At 53.4% G+C, this 18065-nt stretch overlaps 1 protein-coding gene and 1 non-coding gene across 2 annotated transcripts in view; one reads left to right on the top strand and one right to left on the bottom strand.

The window, feature by feature from the left end:
• The window catches only part of CAMSAP2 (calmodulin regulated spectrin associated protein family member 2), a 44839-nt gene that overhangs the window by 8402 nt on the left and 18372 nt on the right, over positions 1-18065 (bottom strand). Inside the window, exons 3-11 of the mRNA XM_036277701.1 lie at positions 16819-16980; positions 16055-16138; positions 9696-9728; positions 7199-7340; positions 6201-6340; positions 5005-5098; positions 3382-3442; positions 667-743; positions 368-437 (exon numbers count right to left, since the gene is read on the bottom strand). Coding sequence (XP_036133594.1) covers positions 368-437; positions 667-743; positions 3382-3442; positions 5005-5098; positions 6201-6340; positions 7199-7340; positions 9696-9728; positions 16055-16138; positions 16819-16980 — 863 coding nt within the window. The remainder of the gene's footprint in view (positions 1-367; positions 438-666; positions 744-3381; positions 3443-5004; positions 5099-6200; positions 6341-7198; positions 7341-9695; positions 9729-16054; positions 16139-16818; positions 16981-18065) is intronic.
• LOC118640796 lies at positions 17222-17284 on the top strand. Its single transcript, XR_004961451.1, has one exon. It is a non-coding gene; the product is annotated as a U7 small nuclear RNA (small nuclear RNA).

Here is an 18065-nt window from a genome sequence, read left to right as displayed (position 1 = left end):
TAAGAAATAATGACCAAAAAGGAGTCTATAAATGTCCAGCACAGATCCAGTCACAGGCCTGACTACGGATCAGCAGCGACAGTATGACTTCTCCTTCCCCGGAGTCGGTGGGACCTTCACTGCGCGGTCGGCGGAATCTAAGGACGTGGGGCCCGTGGAGAAGGGCAACCTCTCCATCCTCTGGTCCTCGAGGGAGCTAGGGCCTGAGCGGCCTTCCACACGTGGCCCTCGACTTCTGTCCTGTCTGCGGTGCCCTTGCTGGTCTGTGTGCTAAGGGAAGGTCTCCTGCAGCCTCACTGACAACAAGAGAGACAGAGGGGCCAGCACCTCCTGGCCACGTACGCGGACACCCTGAGGAACTGTTTACCTCTTCTCTTTGGGCCACGTCCCTGTGACGCCGTCAACATAAGACATCGATGAAGACCTTCTGATTCCCCCTTCAAATGAAAAATAGAAAGTCGTTGAAATCAGGTAAAACATTCTAACTCACAGCACTGAACAGACTTCACACTGGAGCACTGAGAAGGGAGGGGGCACACGAACCGACCTGCCAGCGCGTGCGCACGACGTTTTCCAGAGGGAGAGAGACTGGGGGGCTCACATTCATTCTCAGCCATTTCCCAGTCACCCCACCGAGCGGCTTCCCCTGGCTGTCAAGTGCGTTACCTGAGGCCGAAGCAGGAGCCCGGGGCCGCGCGTGTCCGGCAGGCAGACGAGGGTGCGGGAGCGCAGCCCCTTCCCCGCTGCAACGAGAACGACCCGGTTAGCCCGCGCCCCCGCCCCCGCCCGCGCCCGCTCCCCCGCCCGCTCCCCCGCCGGCGCCCGCACGGAGCGCACAGAGCGCACAGAGCGCACAGAGCGGCGGCGCTGGCCCTGGCCCTGGCCGCTGGGGCTCAGCGGACAGAGCGTCGACCAGGGCACCAGGGAGTCCGGGTTCGACTCGGTCAGGGGCACGTACCTCGGTGGCAGTTCGTCCCTGGCCCGGGTTGGGGTCCTGTGGGTGGCAACCAATCAATGTATCTTTCTCTCTCTTCCTTCCTCTCTCCCTCTCATTCTAGCTGAAGATAAATGTAAAAATATCCTCAGGTGAGGGGAAAAGAAAAACGACGGCTGAAATCGGAAACACACTGTCACCTCTGACTCTCCCTCCTAAATAAAAATTAGGAAACAACACATTGTTTAAACCAGAGAATGGCTGTGATCATATGTATCTACACAAGTTGTCTCTTAGACAAAGAGCCTGAAACATTTCCATCTCAACGTCCTGGGCAGAGAGAACATGAACATTCTTTTCTTCCCCAAACAGACACAGAGTGAAAGGAAAGGGCTCAGTGTGAACTGCCCGCTCACGTCTCCAGCGCTGAGTGAGCGCGACAGGACCAGGAGCCCACGGACCGGCAGCCGCGGGGCCTCTGCACAGCCGCACCGGTGGAACCCCAATGCCTGACGACACGGAGCTTTCCTGTGATTTCCTCTTATCTGATTCCACCAGTCCATCCACGCAGGGATCACACAGCCTATTTTTCAAGTTGTGATGGCATCTGGCCAGAAGGGACTCTGCTCAGTTTTAAGTCGGCCACGGCCGTGGCGCAGTCAGGTGGAGAAGTTAAGCTTCCCCACCCAATCTGTGGACAGTCAACTGGGGAACAGGATGTGCTGACTTCTACCGCTGTCTCAAACCACAGCATCTCTCAGCGAAATGAAGAAGTGAACCAGTAAGCGGAATAACTCAGGCAGAGAAAGACAAATACCGTGTGGTTTCCCTTATATGTGGACTCTTAACACACAACAAATGAATACACAAAACAAAAACACTCATAAAAACAGAGACCAAGGGGAGGGTGACCAGAAGGAAGGGGGTGGAGCGCAGGGAAGAAGGAGGAGAATTCCAGCAGTAATGTTGTGGTGGGTTCACACGGTGACAGGTGCGGTGACTGGAATTAGCGGGGTGATCACACTGCAAGTGTGAAAACATCAGAGCCTGTACGGTATTTCTGAAGCTAATGTGACCAATGTAAGACTGTAACCCACCCACCTAAATACACAATAAAGAAAAGAAGCCAGCAGGCGAATTTCAAGGCGAGCGACAGCACTGTCCTCTGCCGCGGGGAAACCTCTCCCAGGTGAGGAGGGCACCCTTCAGGGCAAGTTCCTATCTGCAGGTTGAGCTGATAATCCACACAGAAAGTATTTTCAGTTTCTTACTCATAATTTTTAAAATGTATTTTTTTTAATCCTCACCCGAGTACATTTTTCCATTTTTTGTTTAGAGTGGGAGGGAGGGAGGGAGGGAGAGAGAGAGAGAGAGAAACATCAATGTGAAAGGGACACATCGAGTGGCTGCCACCCGCACAACCAACCAGGGCCGGGGACAAACTGCAACCGAGGTACGCGCCCTTAGCAGGAACCGAACCCAGGTCTCTCTGGACCAAAGGCCGATGCTCTAACCGCTGAGCCAAACTGGCCAGGGCTTACAATGTATTTTTAATGGATCTGCTTGGTTTTCTAAAAAACTACAAAATATATCAAGTTTTAACTTAAACCAGATAAATTAGGGAGTCCAAAGTCAACTTTAATTTTAGGTCCTAATTTTAAATACACATGAAAAGCTTCCTAGAGGATCTGCTGAGAAACATTTTTTTTTTAATATATATATTTTTTATTTAGGAGAGGAAGGGAGAGAGAAACATCGATGAGAGAGAGATACTCCCATCGACTGCCTCCTGCACGCCCCCTACTGGGGATGGAGCCCACGACCTGGGAAGTGCCCTGACTGGGAATCAAACAGGGACCTCTCAGTCCCTGGGACTACGCTCAGTCACTTTAAACAAATTAATGTCTCTATCATACACTTGAGTCAGAAGTCAGAATTATCCTGATATTAAATTCTCACTTTGCTTTCAACTCAGTTCTTGATATTAAGAACTAAAGCATCAGTAAAAATTCAATATAACAATAAATATTCTATCAGGATCTGTCAATAACCACAGTAACCAGCAAACAAAACAGTAGGAAAAACTGCCTCAAAAGGTTATAGTCATTAAAATATTTTAAAATGTAAATATGATTTTAAAATTTCCCCAGAGGCCTAAAAGTTACCTATCATTTAGGCAATTCTCAATTATAAATGAGTTACACAGCAAAAGTTTGTTTTTCGGCTGCTTATTTGTACCTCAGACTGTTTCTCCCACTTTCCAGTGTGGTTCATGAGAGCCTGTTTGTGAAGCCCCCTTTTCAGTGTGAATTTCTATTACAGTCGAGTTACGACAGCTTCAATAGGTAACTAACTAAAACTTATGCAAAGTCCAGCTGCAATTCTGAAGCTCGAACACAACGGGATTGTATTCTGGTCCCATCAGAGAACAGAGGGGAGTGGGCTACCTGGAGGCGCTGTCCAAGGTGCTCCCTCCGGCGGCGTCGGCGCTGCCGTGCACAGGCTCGGCTACAACGAGAGGGGAGACCCCGCAGCGTTACACATGAGCACGTTTCCACAGTATTTCCAGAATTCCGGACCCCAGCAGTTTACACCGAGTCTCACTTTCCCCTACAACTCATGGAGACACTGTAGCACATCTAAAGTTAACCTCTTAAAGGATTTTCATAAGGTAAAATATTCTTTAAATTTTTCTTAAAGTATTCTTCTGGCTTTAAACAAATTCACATGATCAAGGCTCACTGGAGAGGAAAAGGCCTAACACTAAGTTACTGCAGGTAGTTAAAACACACAGCTGAGCGTCTAATTAGCTACAGCGCCACAGAGCTCATTACACACGGCGTGTCTGCTTCTTCACGACATTGCTGGTGTTTTGGTAACAAAGAAAGAGAGCATCATCGGTTAGTAACTAAGCCCTGGTATAGTTTACTTTTTGCACAGCTCTGGGGAAAGACTCAGTTCACTTCCTGCCACGAGACGTATGTGGCTGCTGTGGGCTGCTGCGTGGTGGGCGCCACAGACGAAGCCACAGGAAGCACACACGTGAACGCTGCTCACTGTGGAAAGCGGTGCAAATACCGGGCATGACGGTCACGACAACTCAAGTCTCTGACCTGACTTAACGCCTTGGGGAAGGACCTCAACTCCTTTACAGATATCCTTTATCGCACAATTGCTCTACATTCAGAATCTGCCTTCCTCCTTCCTGATCTCTCCTCCTCGCTGGTGTTTGGGGGAGGAGACAGGATGGTGAGGGACAGGGACCGCGAGAACACGCCAGGGCCTGGGCCCAGGGAAGCGGCGGGCAGCTGGGTGCAGAGCCCGCCTCACACTGCAGTCAGTCGCTGGCCCAGAAAAGAACAGGTCTCATGTTTACACTGGAAGAAATGTCTCTAGTGGGGAAAAGCTTACAATTTGCATCACTGCTTCCTACAGAAATAAACCTCTGGTTTTATAATGGAAGTCAATAAAAAATACATTTTGCTTTAGAGAAAATGCAGGGAGGTTTTTGTTCTCTATTTCTAGGGATCTTTATAATAACCTCTTTATTTCTCATTAGTTATTATGTGCAATTAATGATACAGCGATCACAAAACCTGTCAGGGTTAACACACACGCACACACACTCACACACATGCACACACGCGCGCGGACACACATGCACATACACATACACACAGACACACCTTTTTATGTTTAATGGCAAGTTCATATGACAGGTTAAAGCAGAGAAGCCATGATTTGAGTGGATCCTGAGTGACAGTGTTACAGCGCAGAACCTAACCGGTCATTAAAGCTGGGGGTGGGGCAACGTTGAGAGGACGCGGCCAACCATAAGCTCAAAGCTCCACAACACCAGCCCTCACGCCCCAGCCCGTCTCTCCACTTCCCCCTCGCCTGCCTCATCTGTATCTCAGGGAATTCAGCGGCTTTGAGCAGCTAAACACTCAGGACATATCACGCTAACATCTGCAGCCTGACAAGCAGCAGCTCCCCTCTCGGAGGCCCAGCTGAGGGCCATGGCTCCCAGTGTGCCTGTGGCAGGGACGCGCCAACGGAAAGGCTGGTACCTCCTTGTGGACGAGCGACCCGGGGCTGGACGAAGGACGGCTTCACCACCTCGAACCACCAGAACAGCTCCGCCATGAACACCAGGTAATTGCTCTAGGGAGAGGGAGCAAATAAAGCAAAACTCAGGGCAGACTGGACCAAAAAGTAGTCATAACTGCCTGTGAAAACACTGGACAAGAATTGCATAGCCACTATGGAAACAGTATGGAGGCTCCTCAGCACATTAAAACTGTCTCTGGGTATATATACATCCAAAGAAGACAAAAACCAGATCTGGAGCGGTGTCTGCACTCGTGTCCGTGCGGCATCGTTCACGTGGCCGAGGCGTGGACGCAGCCCCAGTGCCCGTCTGCAGACACGGGCGAGTGCACAGAGACGGGCACATCGCACCGCGGGGTCACTCAGCACAAGGGAGGAGGAAGCCCGCCATTCACAGCTCCATGGATGGGCCTTGAGGACACTGAGCTAAGTGGGCAGGTCAGGGAAGGACAAATTCTGTACGATCTCACAGGTGGCATCTAAAACAGCCAAACTGATAGACAGAGGGGATGGGGGCGTCCCAGGACCGGGGGTGGGGACGGGAGCTGTGAGTAAAAGGGTTAGAACTTCCGGCCGTGAGATGGGGAAGCTCTGGCGGCACAGCCGATGCTGCATCCTATGCTGGGAAGCTGCTGACGGGCCTTACGCGTTCCCACCACAGAAGGGCACGGTGACGGTGCAAGGTGCACAGGCGTCAGTCAGCTGTGGCAGTGCTCACTGTGCCACCGCACACCGACAGTGCGCTGTCAGCGCTTAACAAAGCTGGAACATACTCCCGGCACCGCGGTGACTGTCCTAATACAGCTGTACTGCGTTTGGCCACAAGATGTCAGCAAAGTAAGAATCCTTTCCCAGTAACTAAGGCTCAGGAACATCCTTTCCTTCTGAACTCCACCGAGGAGTGGGAGCAGGTGGGCCTTGCACTGAGTTGCAGCCCAGCTTCACACTGGCACCAAAACATGCAGCTGGCTGCGGGCCAGGACTAGGCGCGGGGCTGGCGGTGGACCAGGACTAGGCGCGGGACGCGCGGCTGGCTGCAGACTAGGTGCAGAGCGCGCAGAGAAGCACAAGCCCGTCTCCACAAGGCGGCTGCTGCTCCGGCAGCGCACCCCGAGGCCCCCGCGGCCGCCCCACACACGCGTGGCAGCCCGCACACCTTGATGGACGCGGCGGCGTAGAGCATGTCCTCCAGGGAGAGGTGGCAGCACCGGGCCAGGTGCTCCCGGCAGAACTCCTGGACCAGCTGCAGGTTGTACAGGCTGTCGGCCAGGGACATGGCTTCTTTCAGACAGATATCTTCAAACAGGGAGAGAGCGAGTGAGGGCTTCCGCGACTCAGAGGGCACGCGCTTCAGCTCCTACCAGTGACTCGGCACACACACACGGCACGCGCCCTCTGTTTCACGAGCACTCAGACACGGGCACGACAGAGACCCCGGAGCACTGCCTCAGTCCCCTTCCTCGGGATCACACGCACGCACGCACGCGCACGCACACGCACACGCACACGCACACACACGGCACGCGCCCTCTGTTTCACGAGCACTCAGACACGGGCACGACAGAGACCCCGGAGCACTGCCTCAGTCCCCTTCCTCGGGATCACACGCACACGCACGCACGCGCACGCACACGCACACGCACACGCACACACACGGCACGCGCCCTCTGTTTCACGAGCACTCAGACACGGGCACGACAGAGACCCCGGAGCACTGCCTCAGTCCCCTTCCTCGGGATCACACACACACACACGCACGCGCACACGCACGCACGCACACGCACACGCACGGCACGCGCCCTCTGTTTCACGAGCACTCAGACACGGGCACGACAGAGACCCCGGAGCACTGCCTCAGTCCCCTTCCTCGGGATCACGCACACACGCACACACGCACGCGCACGCACACGCACACACACACGCACACACACGGCACGCGCCCTCTGTTTCACGAGCACTCAGACACGGGCACGACAGAGACCCCGGAGCACTGCCTCAGTCCCCTTCCTCGGGATCACACACACGCACACGCACGCACGCACGCACGCACACGCACACGCACACACGCACGCACGCACGCGCGTGTCTGCCGGATGCTGCCCGAGCGCTCGGCACGTCCATGCACAGGCCAGAGGTGGCCCCTGGCGCACGCACCCTCCAGCCTGACGACGCCAGGGCAGTAGAAGTGGATGAGGGCGGCCAGGGCGCAGCCGTCCGCACCGTCCTTCAGCAGGTTCTCCACCAGCGGGATGCAGGGCAGCTGCTTCAGCAGCGTGTGCTCCTTCCTGTAACGGGCCTAGAACAGAACGGAGACGAAAATCAGCACCTGCTGATCGACAGACGGGGGAAGCAGTGCTGCGGTCTAAGGCATCACCGATGCAACATGACAGAGGACTGAGACCCAGCCACCAGCATCCTCTCTTCTAAGTGACACCAGACATCCCCAAGTCACACGCACACGGCGGCACTCCCACTCGAAGCCAGTCCTCATGTCACGCTGCTGACTCACGGGAAGGACACACAGCCTGGGAGCTTCGGTTAAGAAGCCACAGAGAATGGGTTCTGAAGACTCTCCACAATCATCGGCCTGCCGTTCAGCCGTGCTGGGCTCACTCTGCCCGGCTGGCCCTTCGATGGGAAGAGCCGGGGCATTGCTCGGGCAGAAAGAACGCCCCAGGTGTCAAAATCGGGGTGGCAGAGAATCTACTATTCCTAAAAGCCAGGCAAGCGGAAACATCTGGAGGAACTGGGGTAGGAAGTATCAGAGGATATGCTGGCCTGCCATGGGGGCGTTGCGGTAACACAGATACAGTGTAACGACTCTGAGACTGAGGTTTCATTAACCAGTAGCAGAGCAGAAACCTTGGTCTTTGAAGACTGCATAAGAACATACCAGACAGCTCTCTGAGCATGAGACATGCTGTACGCTTAGTGGTTGGGAGACAGTTCTTGAATCAAATGACCCGGGTTTTTCCACTTATTAACTCTCATGTTTCAGTTTCCCAACCTGTAAAGTGGGGATGATAAGGGAACCCACTGGGAGACAAGCCACTGGGAGACAAGCCACTGGGAGACTGAACGAGACGACGCTGTGGAGCGCTGTGCACACAGCGCAGTCGCCCGGTGAGCGGTTGCGCTAGCAGCTCTCCTGCAGCCAAGAAAGTGACGCTGCAGATGGAACGGAGGTGCAAACCGAGGTATTTTATCAGCAAAATGTAGAGTTACATTGGTGACTGTTATTTAAAGAGTTCTTTTAAATAACCCAAACCAAATGTTCTTCTAAGTTCATCTACACTGGTCAAGTCTATATTTTACAATTAAAATATTATGAAATAAAATACTTTTATGAGAACAAATCTAGAAAATAATTTTCTGAAAGGGAACACTGACTCTTTGGAGACGCTGGACCTCCTCTCGGAGGTCCCCCTCAGAAGACCCCCGCACTCATGAAGAGATGCTCCCCACCCTCCCCACTGGCCACCCGAGGGCAAGTCCCCGGAACAGTGTCCTCCTGAACACTCGAGAGATGCCTGGTCTCGCACACCGTGCAGGCAGACATCTGTATCTCACGCTACGTACAAACTCACAGAGGACCTATAGTCAGAAAAACATTACATGCACACACTATATAAATTCTTCAGTTGACTACTGATTTTACGTAGACCTTAGGAAACTACCTCTAGCAGACAGTTTAAAAGTCAACTCGAGAAAGGGAGAGCTGGGGAGGAAAAGGGAAAGAAGTGGACCAGCAGCATCAGCCCTAGGCTACCTGTCTCACCTGCACCCGGCAAGTGCCGGTCCATATCCTCGCACCCCCTCTTAGCAAGCAAAAGACTGCGTACCAGCTGCTTGGAAACCCTTGATGGGCTGGCTCACCCAACTTCCCAGGTCTCTAGAACTAGCTAGCAGTTTGGGGCCCACGTTCTGCACTGGACTGAGCTCACCACCCAGGGTCACGGCCAAGACCAGGGCTGTGTGCTTGTTCTACTGCTCAAGGCACGCACGCATGGACACACACACGCACACGTACATGAGTGCATGGACACACACGTGCACACGTACATGAGTGCATGGACACATGCGTGCACACGTACATGAGTGCACGGACACACACACAGCTGACAGCCAGAGACTTGCGAGGGGCATGCTGAAACACTGTGAGTGGTCTAACCCCCAGGTTTAATCTTGCAAGGTCAGCCCTTCAGGTGGAGTCAGGACTGAATCTAATTGTGTCCGGTACTGGGAGGACACAGAGAATCTGTAACTTTTTTTTTTTTAATCACACAGTGGCCCCAGCAATTCAGGCTGAAAAGAAAATGATTCTTTCAAAAACACGATTTGAAAATACAAATACTTTACACATGCAATTGACATTCACTTTTACTAACGTTATTAGAACAAATGAGAATCTATATTCATGCCTTTTTTAACCTAGTTACTGATGGTCTGTGATTACTGACAAGATAAGCAAAAGATGCTTCTGCATCAAATGGTTTTTACAGCTTCTAACCCACATCTTGGTGGATTTTTAACATATGTCTCTGTTGCATACGATCAAGCATCTTCAGTACAATCTACGCCTGACAGGTCTGCCGAGACAACCGTACCAGCAGGACACACACACGACGACCACAGCTCTGGGCACACTTACGGGCACGAGCTTCCAGAACCACTTGGAGGGAGACTGCGGAAGGAGCGTGGGGACAGAGAGAGAGAGATCAGAACTGTGTCCAGCTCAGTTACAGTCGCTCTGGCCGTGGACTCCACGTGCACAGTCCATGCGGCATTGTTAAATGTCAATCAGTGTTCCAGTTGAACATCTACAGGTTTATTATATATATATATATATATATTTATACACACACACGGACAGAAATAGATGACAACCCATTAAATAAGAATCCACTGATTCATACAATAATGAAGAGATGATTGACGAGGGCAGACTGGCTTCTAAGAGGATCCTGACTGCTAAATACAGAGGAAATGATGGAGTTCGAAAGTGACCATTGTGACCGTCACAGTAAACTAACTGGGCAAGCACATCGCGAGCATGCGCGGAGCGAGGGGACGCCGAGGACAACGGGCTGCTCTGGGTGCTCCTGGAGAGACCACAGCACCAGGACATCTCATGGGTCCGCTCAGGCCACCTTCGCACACTGCTGCCCGAAGAGAAGACCATGGGGCCACCGGTGCGTGTTGAAAACGCTTAAAACGCCCGGTTTCTCACTGAACCACACCGAATACACCAGTGACCAGGGACACGGTCCAGACTGAGGTGTCGTGCGACTGGTAAAGGTATGTTGGCAATAGACGTAAAGAAAGACAAAAGTCCACACACAATAAGCTGTAATTACAGAACAGAATCTTAGGAGGAGAATTCTAAACAAAAGTTACCTAACGCAGGCCAGTCAAGTCCTCGCAGTTATTTAACTGAACTAATAGTATAAAAGGAACCCACGGTCAGTGTGGGAGTCAGACCGAACGCTGCGTCTGAGAACGACTCGCCAGGTTGGAACCACATGCTGGTTTCACGTACTGACAAGTGCGTGGAGCCGACAGCAGGGCCAACGACAGCGCCGCGGGGCAGAAACCAACCCCCCACGCAGGCTCCAAAGAACACCGATTCTGGAGGGCGCCAGCACGTGTCGCTCGTAACAGACTTCCAAGGTCAAATGTGTTTGGGAAGCAGATGGACATGCTTCTTAGCTGGACCGTCACTGTCCTAGAACAGGCTGTGGGATTCTGAAAGGGGCCCAGGCAGCATGTCCCAAATGACTTGACCTCAGAACCTTTCTCAACTGTGTCTTAGGCACTGTGGGGAGAAATGGGGTTGAACAGAAAAGTGGGTTCTAGTTCTCAATTGCTAAGGAACTTTGGCCAAGGTGGAAATTCGCATTCCTACTCGCTCTCTGGGGAGTCTGGGGTCTATTTTGAGAAAGGAAGGGGGTCTCTTTTCTCCAGAGGTAACTCCTTCATCCAGTTCCCAAATCCCTATGGAATACCTCACCAATATTTCTCTTTAAAAAGTGGCAAATATTACACTAAGTAGACACGTATCTTTAATATTTTGAGAAATAAACTCTCAATATAGTATTATAAACTTAATACAAACCATGGATTCACAGCTCTCTCTTTCTTTTTTTTTAATAATATGTTTTTTATTTTTTTTGAGAGAGAAACATCTATCGGCTGCCTTCTGCACGCCCCCTACTGGGGATCAAGCCGCAACCCGGCATGTGCCCTGACTGGGAACTGAACGGGGACCTCTCAGTCTACAGGACAATGCTCAGCCCGCTAAGCCACACCTGCCGGGCTCGCAGCTCTTTCAAAAACCACCCCAACGGTCACTGCTCGTTCCCAATGTGCCTTTGACTTCCAGCGATAGGCCGGCACTCACGGCCCTGTGAGCTAGCACCCCACTTTCAAACCCCAGTGTGCAACCCACCAGGGCCGTGTCCGAGTCCAGCCTTGAGAGCCTCTCCGAACGCCCACTCGCACGTCACCATGACCCTGCCAGGCGCACGTGCAGAAGACTGTGGTGACAGCTCATGACCCGCACAGGCCTTTGGTCTTTAGTAGCGGTTTCACTAACACGGTGAGAAGGGAAACTCGAGAATCATTTTCGCCACGGAATTTGGGAACCGTTTGCGCGAACCTTTTAGTTCTCACAGGTAAGGACACGAGGCCCAGAGAGGCCAAGGGCCTGGCTCACTGCGGCCTCGGGAGGGCGGGTGCCCGCCGGACGCCCCTGGCCGTGCACTTCAGAGCCTGGCCGCAGGGCTGCGGGATTCAGCAAACAGGACACCAGACGCTCAAGCCCCACACCAAGTGACCTGTTTTTGTCTTGAACCCACGTTTAATGGGCTCCTGCCTGAGGAGCTGGAGGGGCAGAAGCCAGAGAGCAGCTGGAGGAAGTGGAGGGAACCAGCAGAAACTGGGTCCTGCTCGGACACGCCCCTCGCAACGCCCACCTCCTCGGACACGCCCCCGCAACGCCCACCTCCCCGGACACGCCCCCGCAACGCCCACCTCCTCGGACACGCCCCCGCAACGCCCACCTCCTCGGACATGCCCCTCGCAACGCCCACCTCCTCGGACACGCCCCTCATAACGCCCACCTCCTCGGACACGCCCCTCACAATGCCCACCTCCTCGGACACGCCCCCGCAACGCCCACCTCCTCGGACACGCCCCCCACAACGCCCACCTCCCCGGACACGCCCCCGCAACGCCCACCTCCTCGGACACGCCCCCGCAACGCCCACCTCCCCGGACACGCCCCCGCAACGCCCACCTCCTCGGACACGCCCCTCATAACGCCCACCTCCTCGGACACGCCCCTCACAATGCCCACCTCCTCGGACACGCCCCTCACAATGCCCCTCCTCGGACATGCCCCTCATAACGCCCACCTCCTCGGACACGCCCCTCACAATGCCCCTCCTCGGACACGCCCCCGCAACGCCCACCTCCTCGGACATGCCCCTCGCAACGCCCACCTCCTCGGACATGCCCCTCATAACGCCCACCTCCTCGGACACGCCCCTCACAATGCCCCTCCTCGGACACGCCCCCGCAACGCCCACCTCCTCGGACATGCCCCTCGCAACGCCCACCTCCTCGGACACGCCCCTCACAATGCCCCTCCTCGGACACGCCCCTCACAATGCCCCTCCTCGGACACGCCCCCGCAACGCCCACCTCCTCGGACATGCCCCTCGCAACGCCCACCTCCTCGGACATGCCCCTCACAATGCCCCTCCTCGGACACGCCCCTCACAATGCCCACCTCCTCGGACATGCCCCTCATAACGCCCACCTCCTCGGACACGCCCCTCACAATGCCCACCTCCTCGGACACGCCCCTCACAATGCCCCTCCTCGGACACGCCCCCGCAACGCCCACCTCCTCGGACACGCCCCCGCAACGCCCACCTCCTCGGACATGCCCCTCACAATGCCCACCTCCTCGGACACGCCCCTCACAATGCCCCTCCTCGGACATGCCCCTCATAACGCCCACCTCCTCGGACACGCCCCTCACAATGCCCACCTCCTCGGACACGCCCCTCACAATGCCCCTCCTCGGACATGCCCCTCGCAACGCCCCTCCTCGGACATGCCCCTCATAACGCCCACCTCCTCGGACACGCCCCTCACAATGCCCACCTCCTCGGACACGCCCCTCACAATGCCCCTCCTCGGACACGCCCCCGCAACGCCCACCTCCTCGGACATGCCCCTCGCAACGCCCACCTCCTCGGACACGCCCCTCATAACGCCCACCTCCTCGGACACGCCCCTCACAATGCCCACCTCCTTGGACACGCCCCTCACAATGCCCCTCCTCGGACATGCCCCTCGCAACGCCCACCTCCTCGGACATGCCCCTCACAATGCCCACCTCCTCGGACACGCCCCTCACAATGCCCCTCCTCGGACACGCCCCCGCAACGCCCACCTCCTCGGACATGCCCCTCGCAACGCCCACCTCCTCGGACACGCCCCTCGCAACGCCCACCTCCTCGGACACGCCCCTCACCTCGGACACGCCCCTCGCAACGCCCACCTCCTCGGACACGCCCAAACCAGGTCAGAGGCATGCCCCGCCCCCCCAGGGCATCCGAGCTAAAGAAATCCCTTTGCAATCTGAGCTCTGGGCCTTCGACATGCACACGTTTTACAAAAAAGATGTTGGAAAAGGGGGTCTCATGAACGGTGGGTGCTGGGCAAGGGCGACAGGGAAGCTGTCACCCCCACAGCAGAGGCCGTCCGCAGCTGGCAGGCCACGGACACGACAGACACAGGACAGGCGTGTGGGCGCAGACCTGTGCTGAGCTCTCACCAATGGCGCAGAGGCAGAGAAGTCCTTCTAGCTCTCCCCCCAAAGAAAAGGACCAAGAATTTTAATTTTTTTTTTTTTTTTTGCATTTTTCTTGAGACAGAGCAGGAGGGAGAGAGGGAAGAAGAGAGAGAGAGAAACATCGATGTGAGAGGGACACATCGAGTGGCTGCCACCCACACAACCCCAACCGGGCTGGGGACAAACTGCAACTGAGGTACATGCCCTTGGTGGGAACCGAACCCAGGCCTCTCTGGTCCGCGAGCCGACGCTCCAACCACTGAGCCAAACTGGCCAGGACATGGACCAAGAATTTTATAGAAACAAAAATAAAAATGAAGTGATGATATTTCTGGCCAGTCCAAAACGTTCAAATGCCAGAAATCCCACGTGCGGTTAGAGAAAGAGTCTGTCCCCAGTTCCTGCTGTGACCGTGTTTCTCACACTAATGAACTGTACTTGGCAGCAGGACTATGTGAACGGAACCTTATTTTTCACAAAGATTCTAACATGAGAAACCAGAAAAAACCCATTTGAAAAGGAAGGTGTGAACGTTATTTGTAAAATAAGGGTGTGCACGAATCCAAACGCTGAGAAGTGAATCAGATTCGTGCTCATTCACTCAGGGAATCCCGGCTGGGAGGAAGTCCGGTGTCCAGGCCCCACACAGCTGGCTTGCTTCAAGGTCTCTTACTCTGGGGGTTTGGAACACAAACAGTGTTTCCCCCATAGAAGTGATATTTATCGGGTCCCACATCCTATAAAATTCCCACTCAGTTCCGAGTGTGGATGTGATGCTAAAGAATTCAATCCTTACGAATGACGAGATTCTATGGGAAGGTCCTCAGGATGATGCCGTCTTAACCTCATTCCTGATGAGAGCCAGGAGCAAAACTGGGGGACAGGATCACACCCACCTCCAAGGCAACGCTTTCAACTCCTGTGGGAGTGGAGGGGCGGGGCGGAGGGGAAAGGACTGCGGGGAGCGGGGGGTGGGGAGAGACGGGCTGGCTGAAGGTGGGAGCGGAACCCTCAACAAGGCCGATGTCAGAAGAGAAAGGATGTGGACCGAGATGGGGTCGAGCCTTTTCCGGAGCTCATCAGTAACTAAATGGGGGAAAGCACCATGACCCCAAAACATCACATTCAGACAAGATCTCGGGTGCTCCGTACTGGGGCTGGGGACACCCAGACTGCTTCCCCTGTCCTCGCGCTCTCTTCTCGGTGCAGCACTGCCCAGGGGCAGGGCCCAGAGGACCAGAGTGCAGGTGCGAATCACAGTTACCCAGGTGGACAGTGGTCTCTGAACAATGATCATTTCTTACACCTCAATTCAAATGCTACAGACATGCTGAAAGGGCTCCCATTATAACGCATTTTATAAGAAGTAAGATACAGTCGTCCCTCGCCACTTTGCACTTCGACTTTCGCAGCTTCACTCTATCACAGTTTTTTCAAATATATTCATTAAAAAGTTGATCGAGACAGTGAAAATGATACAGCGCGCTCTCAGATGTCTGAGTCAATTGTACAGCCCTGTATTACAATTACAATTAAAATTACTGTACGTATGGACTGTAGACCTATGTATTCGAGCGCCCCAGGAAACCTCCAATGCCAGGTGCAACCGCTAGAGTCTGCAACGGATTGACCGCGATAAACGAGGGACGACTGTATACTATACTGTGGAAAATACTTTCAGTCTTAGTATATGACAAACACAAATTTTCAAAGCAGAAAACTCTAAATGCCTGCTCAAGGGTTTTTAAAGAATGAATCTATGTTGACGTGTGTTCCTTCCCCACAGAGTACCCGCAGGGGCCACTCACAGTTCCTGGAAGGCAATTTTAAAGGCTGATCTTGTTACACGTCACTGTAAGGCTGAACCCTGAGGGCTGTTTTCTTGTTGTTTCATACATTTTACCAAAGTCAAAACCATTATTTTTGCCAAAAGAGCCTCAGAAATTGAGCTCGTCATTTAACCATCTTTCCTGAACAGCATCGTCCAGCTGACTGCTTTTTCTGTCCTGCCCACGAGGTGTTTAGGGCACGGCTTTCTGGGGCACAGTTAACATCATCAGAAACAATTCCATGACCACCACTGTCAGCACGGCCCAGAACAACAGCCCGTGGGGGAGCGGCCGCCGCTTCCTTTGCGTAGGTACCTTCTGACCTCCTGGAGCTTCGGCCGTGTGGTAGCCTCTTGGTCTCTGTTCCTGCTCCAGTATGTCTTTCAAATGTTCATTCACCTCGAAATACAAAAACAGCCATTTGAATTTATATTCCAGTGTAACAGTGGAGAGAGATGCACCTGACAATGCTGTGGTCAGAGTTCTGATGCCCAGTATCAGCACCCCTTAGATGATGGACAGTCCACCTTCCCACCGGAACACAGTACTTTACAGGGGCTGTACCTGAGCATCTGAAATTAACTCATTAATCCATTAAACGCTATTGAACACCTCCCCCAGGCCAGGCCAGGCCACAATGCTGGAGAAAAGGGTACTCAGTCACTTCAGCGTCAACGCTCGGAAAGCGATGAAATGTTTGGGTGGTAAAAATGTTACAATGTGTTTAGGACTATATGTGAACATTCACGTTGTCACTGGTAACAGAAATCACCCTGAATCAAGTTCTTGAGCTGTGACTTTGGACGTGGCCTTGGATCACAGTGGGTTTTAGTGTGTGGACGTAAGACCACAGCTAAAATACATTGAAAATGTTTGCATATGGGAACTCTGGGGGGAGGTCTAACTTATTTCCTATCAGATTGTTCAAATAGCCCCAAATCCAAAGAAGTTAAGAGACAGTGTATCTAGTGCATAAAATACTTATTGAAACTATCTACGCAGTTCTGGTGATGTCTAACTGAGGATTTCACCTTTTCTGCTTATGGGACTTGTTCTGACTCAGGTGAGCGAAGTCCTACCTTATTTATCCAGTACATGACAGCATCCTCAATGTCATAGGGCAGGTCCGTGGCCTGGAAGAAAGCTGAGTACCGCTGGGCGCACGCGACGACCTTGTCTATGCTGACCATCTCCGCGGTGTAGGCCATCATCAGGGTGTCTATCATGGCCAAGTGAGCACTCTGAAATGTTAAACAAGGACAGGCAGCTGGGACCACACTCAGAGAGCTCTGCTTGTACATTCATACCAGACAGTCACAGAAATGACCGCACAAAGGACGAGACCCTGGGAAAGTATGAATGGGACACAGCAAAGGTAAGTGAACTGAACCAAGTCATTGACAGGTGATGACCCATTGTTCATCTCCTAGGTGTTTACCCAAGAGAAATGAAAACCGATGTCCTCACAAAAATGTACACCCTGAGTGCTTACGGCTCTTTTTGAATTTGTCTAGTAAGTCTTCCGGTTTTTACTGGAAGGCTCTTATTAAAAAAAATGTACACCCTGTCCATAGCTGCTTTAGTCATAACAGGCCCGACCTAGAAACACCAATGTCCACCAGCAGGTGAATGGATAAATGACCGGTGCTGCTCACACAGTGGAATCTACTGAGCTACGAACAGGAGCTACCTGCACAGAGCATGGTGCGTCTCACAGCTGTGAGCACAAGAACCCACGTAGACAGACTTCACACGTCATGACCTGCACAGAGCATGGTGCGTCTCACAGCTGTGAGCACAAGAACCCACTTGGAGTTCACACATCATGACCTGCACAGAGCATGGTGCATCTCACAGCTGTGAGCACAAGAACCCACGTAGACAGACTTCATACATCATGACCTGCACAGAGCATGGTGCATCTCATAGCTGTGAGCACAAGAACCCACTTGGAGTTCACACATCATGACCTGCACAGAGCATGGTGCATCTCACAGCTGTGAGCACAAGAACCCACGTAGACAGACTTCACACATCATGACCTGCACAGAGCATGGTGCGTCTCACAGCTGTGAGCACAAGAACCCACTTGGAGTTCACACATCATGACCTGCACAGAGCATGGTGCGTCTCACAGCTGTGAGCACAAGAACCCACTTGGAGTTCACACGTCATGACCTGCACAGACCATGGTGCGTCTCACAGCTGTGAGCACAAGAACCCACTTGGAGTTCACACGTCATGACCTGCACAGACCACGGTGCGTCTCACAGCTGTGAGCACAAGAACCCACTTGGAGTTCACACGTCATGACCTGCACAGACCA

This window comes from Molossus molossus, unplaced genomic scaffold, assembly GCF_014108415.1.
Source record: "Molossus molossus isolate mMolMol1 unplaced genomic scaffold, mMolMol1.p scaffold_m16_p_23, whole genome shotgun sequence".
Lineage (NCBI taxonomy): Eukaryota > Metazoa > Chordata > Mammalia > Chiroptera > Molossidae > Molossus > Molossus molossus.
Note: the sequence above shows the minus strand (reverse complement) of the source record. Positions and strands in the feature narration are given on the sequence as shown.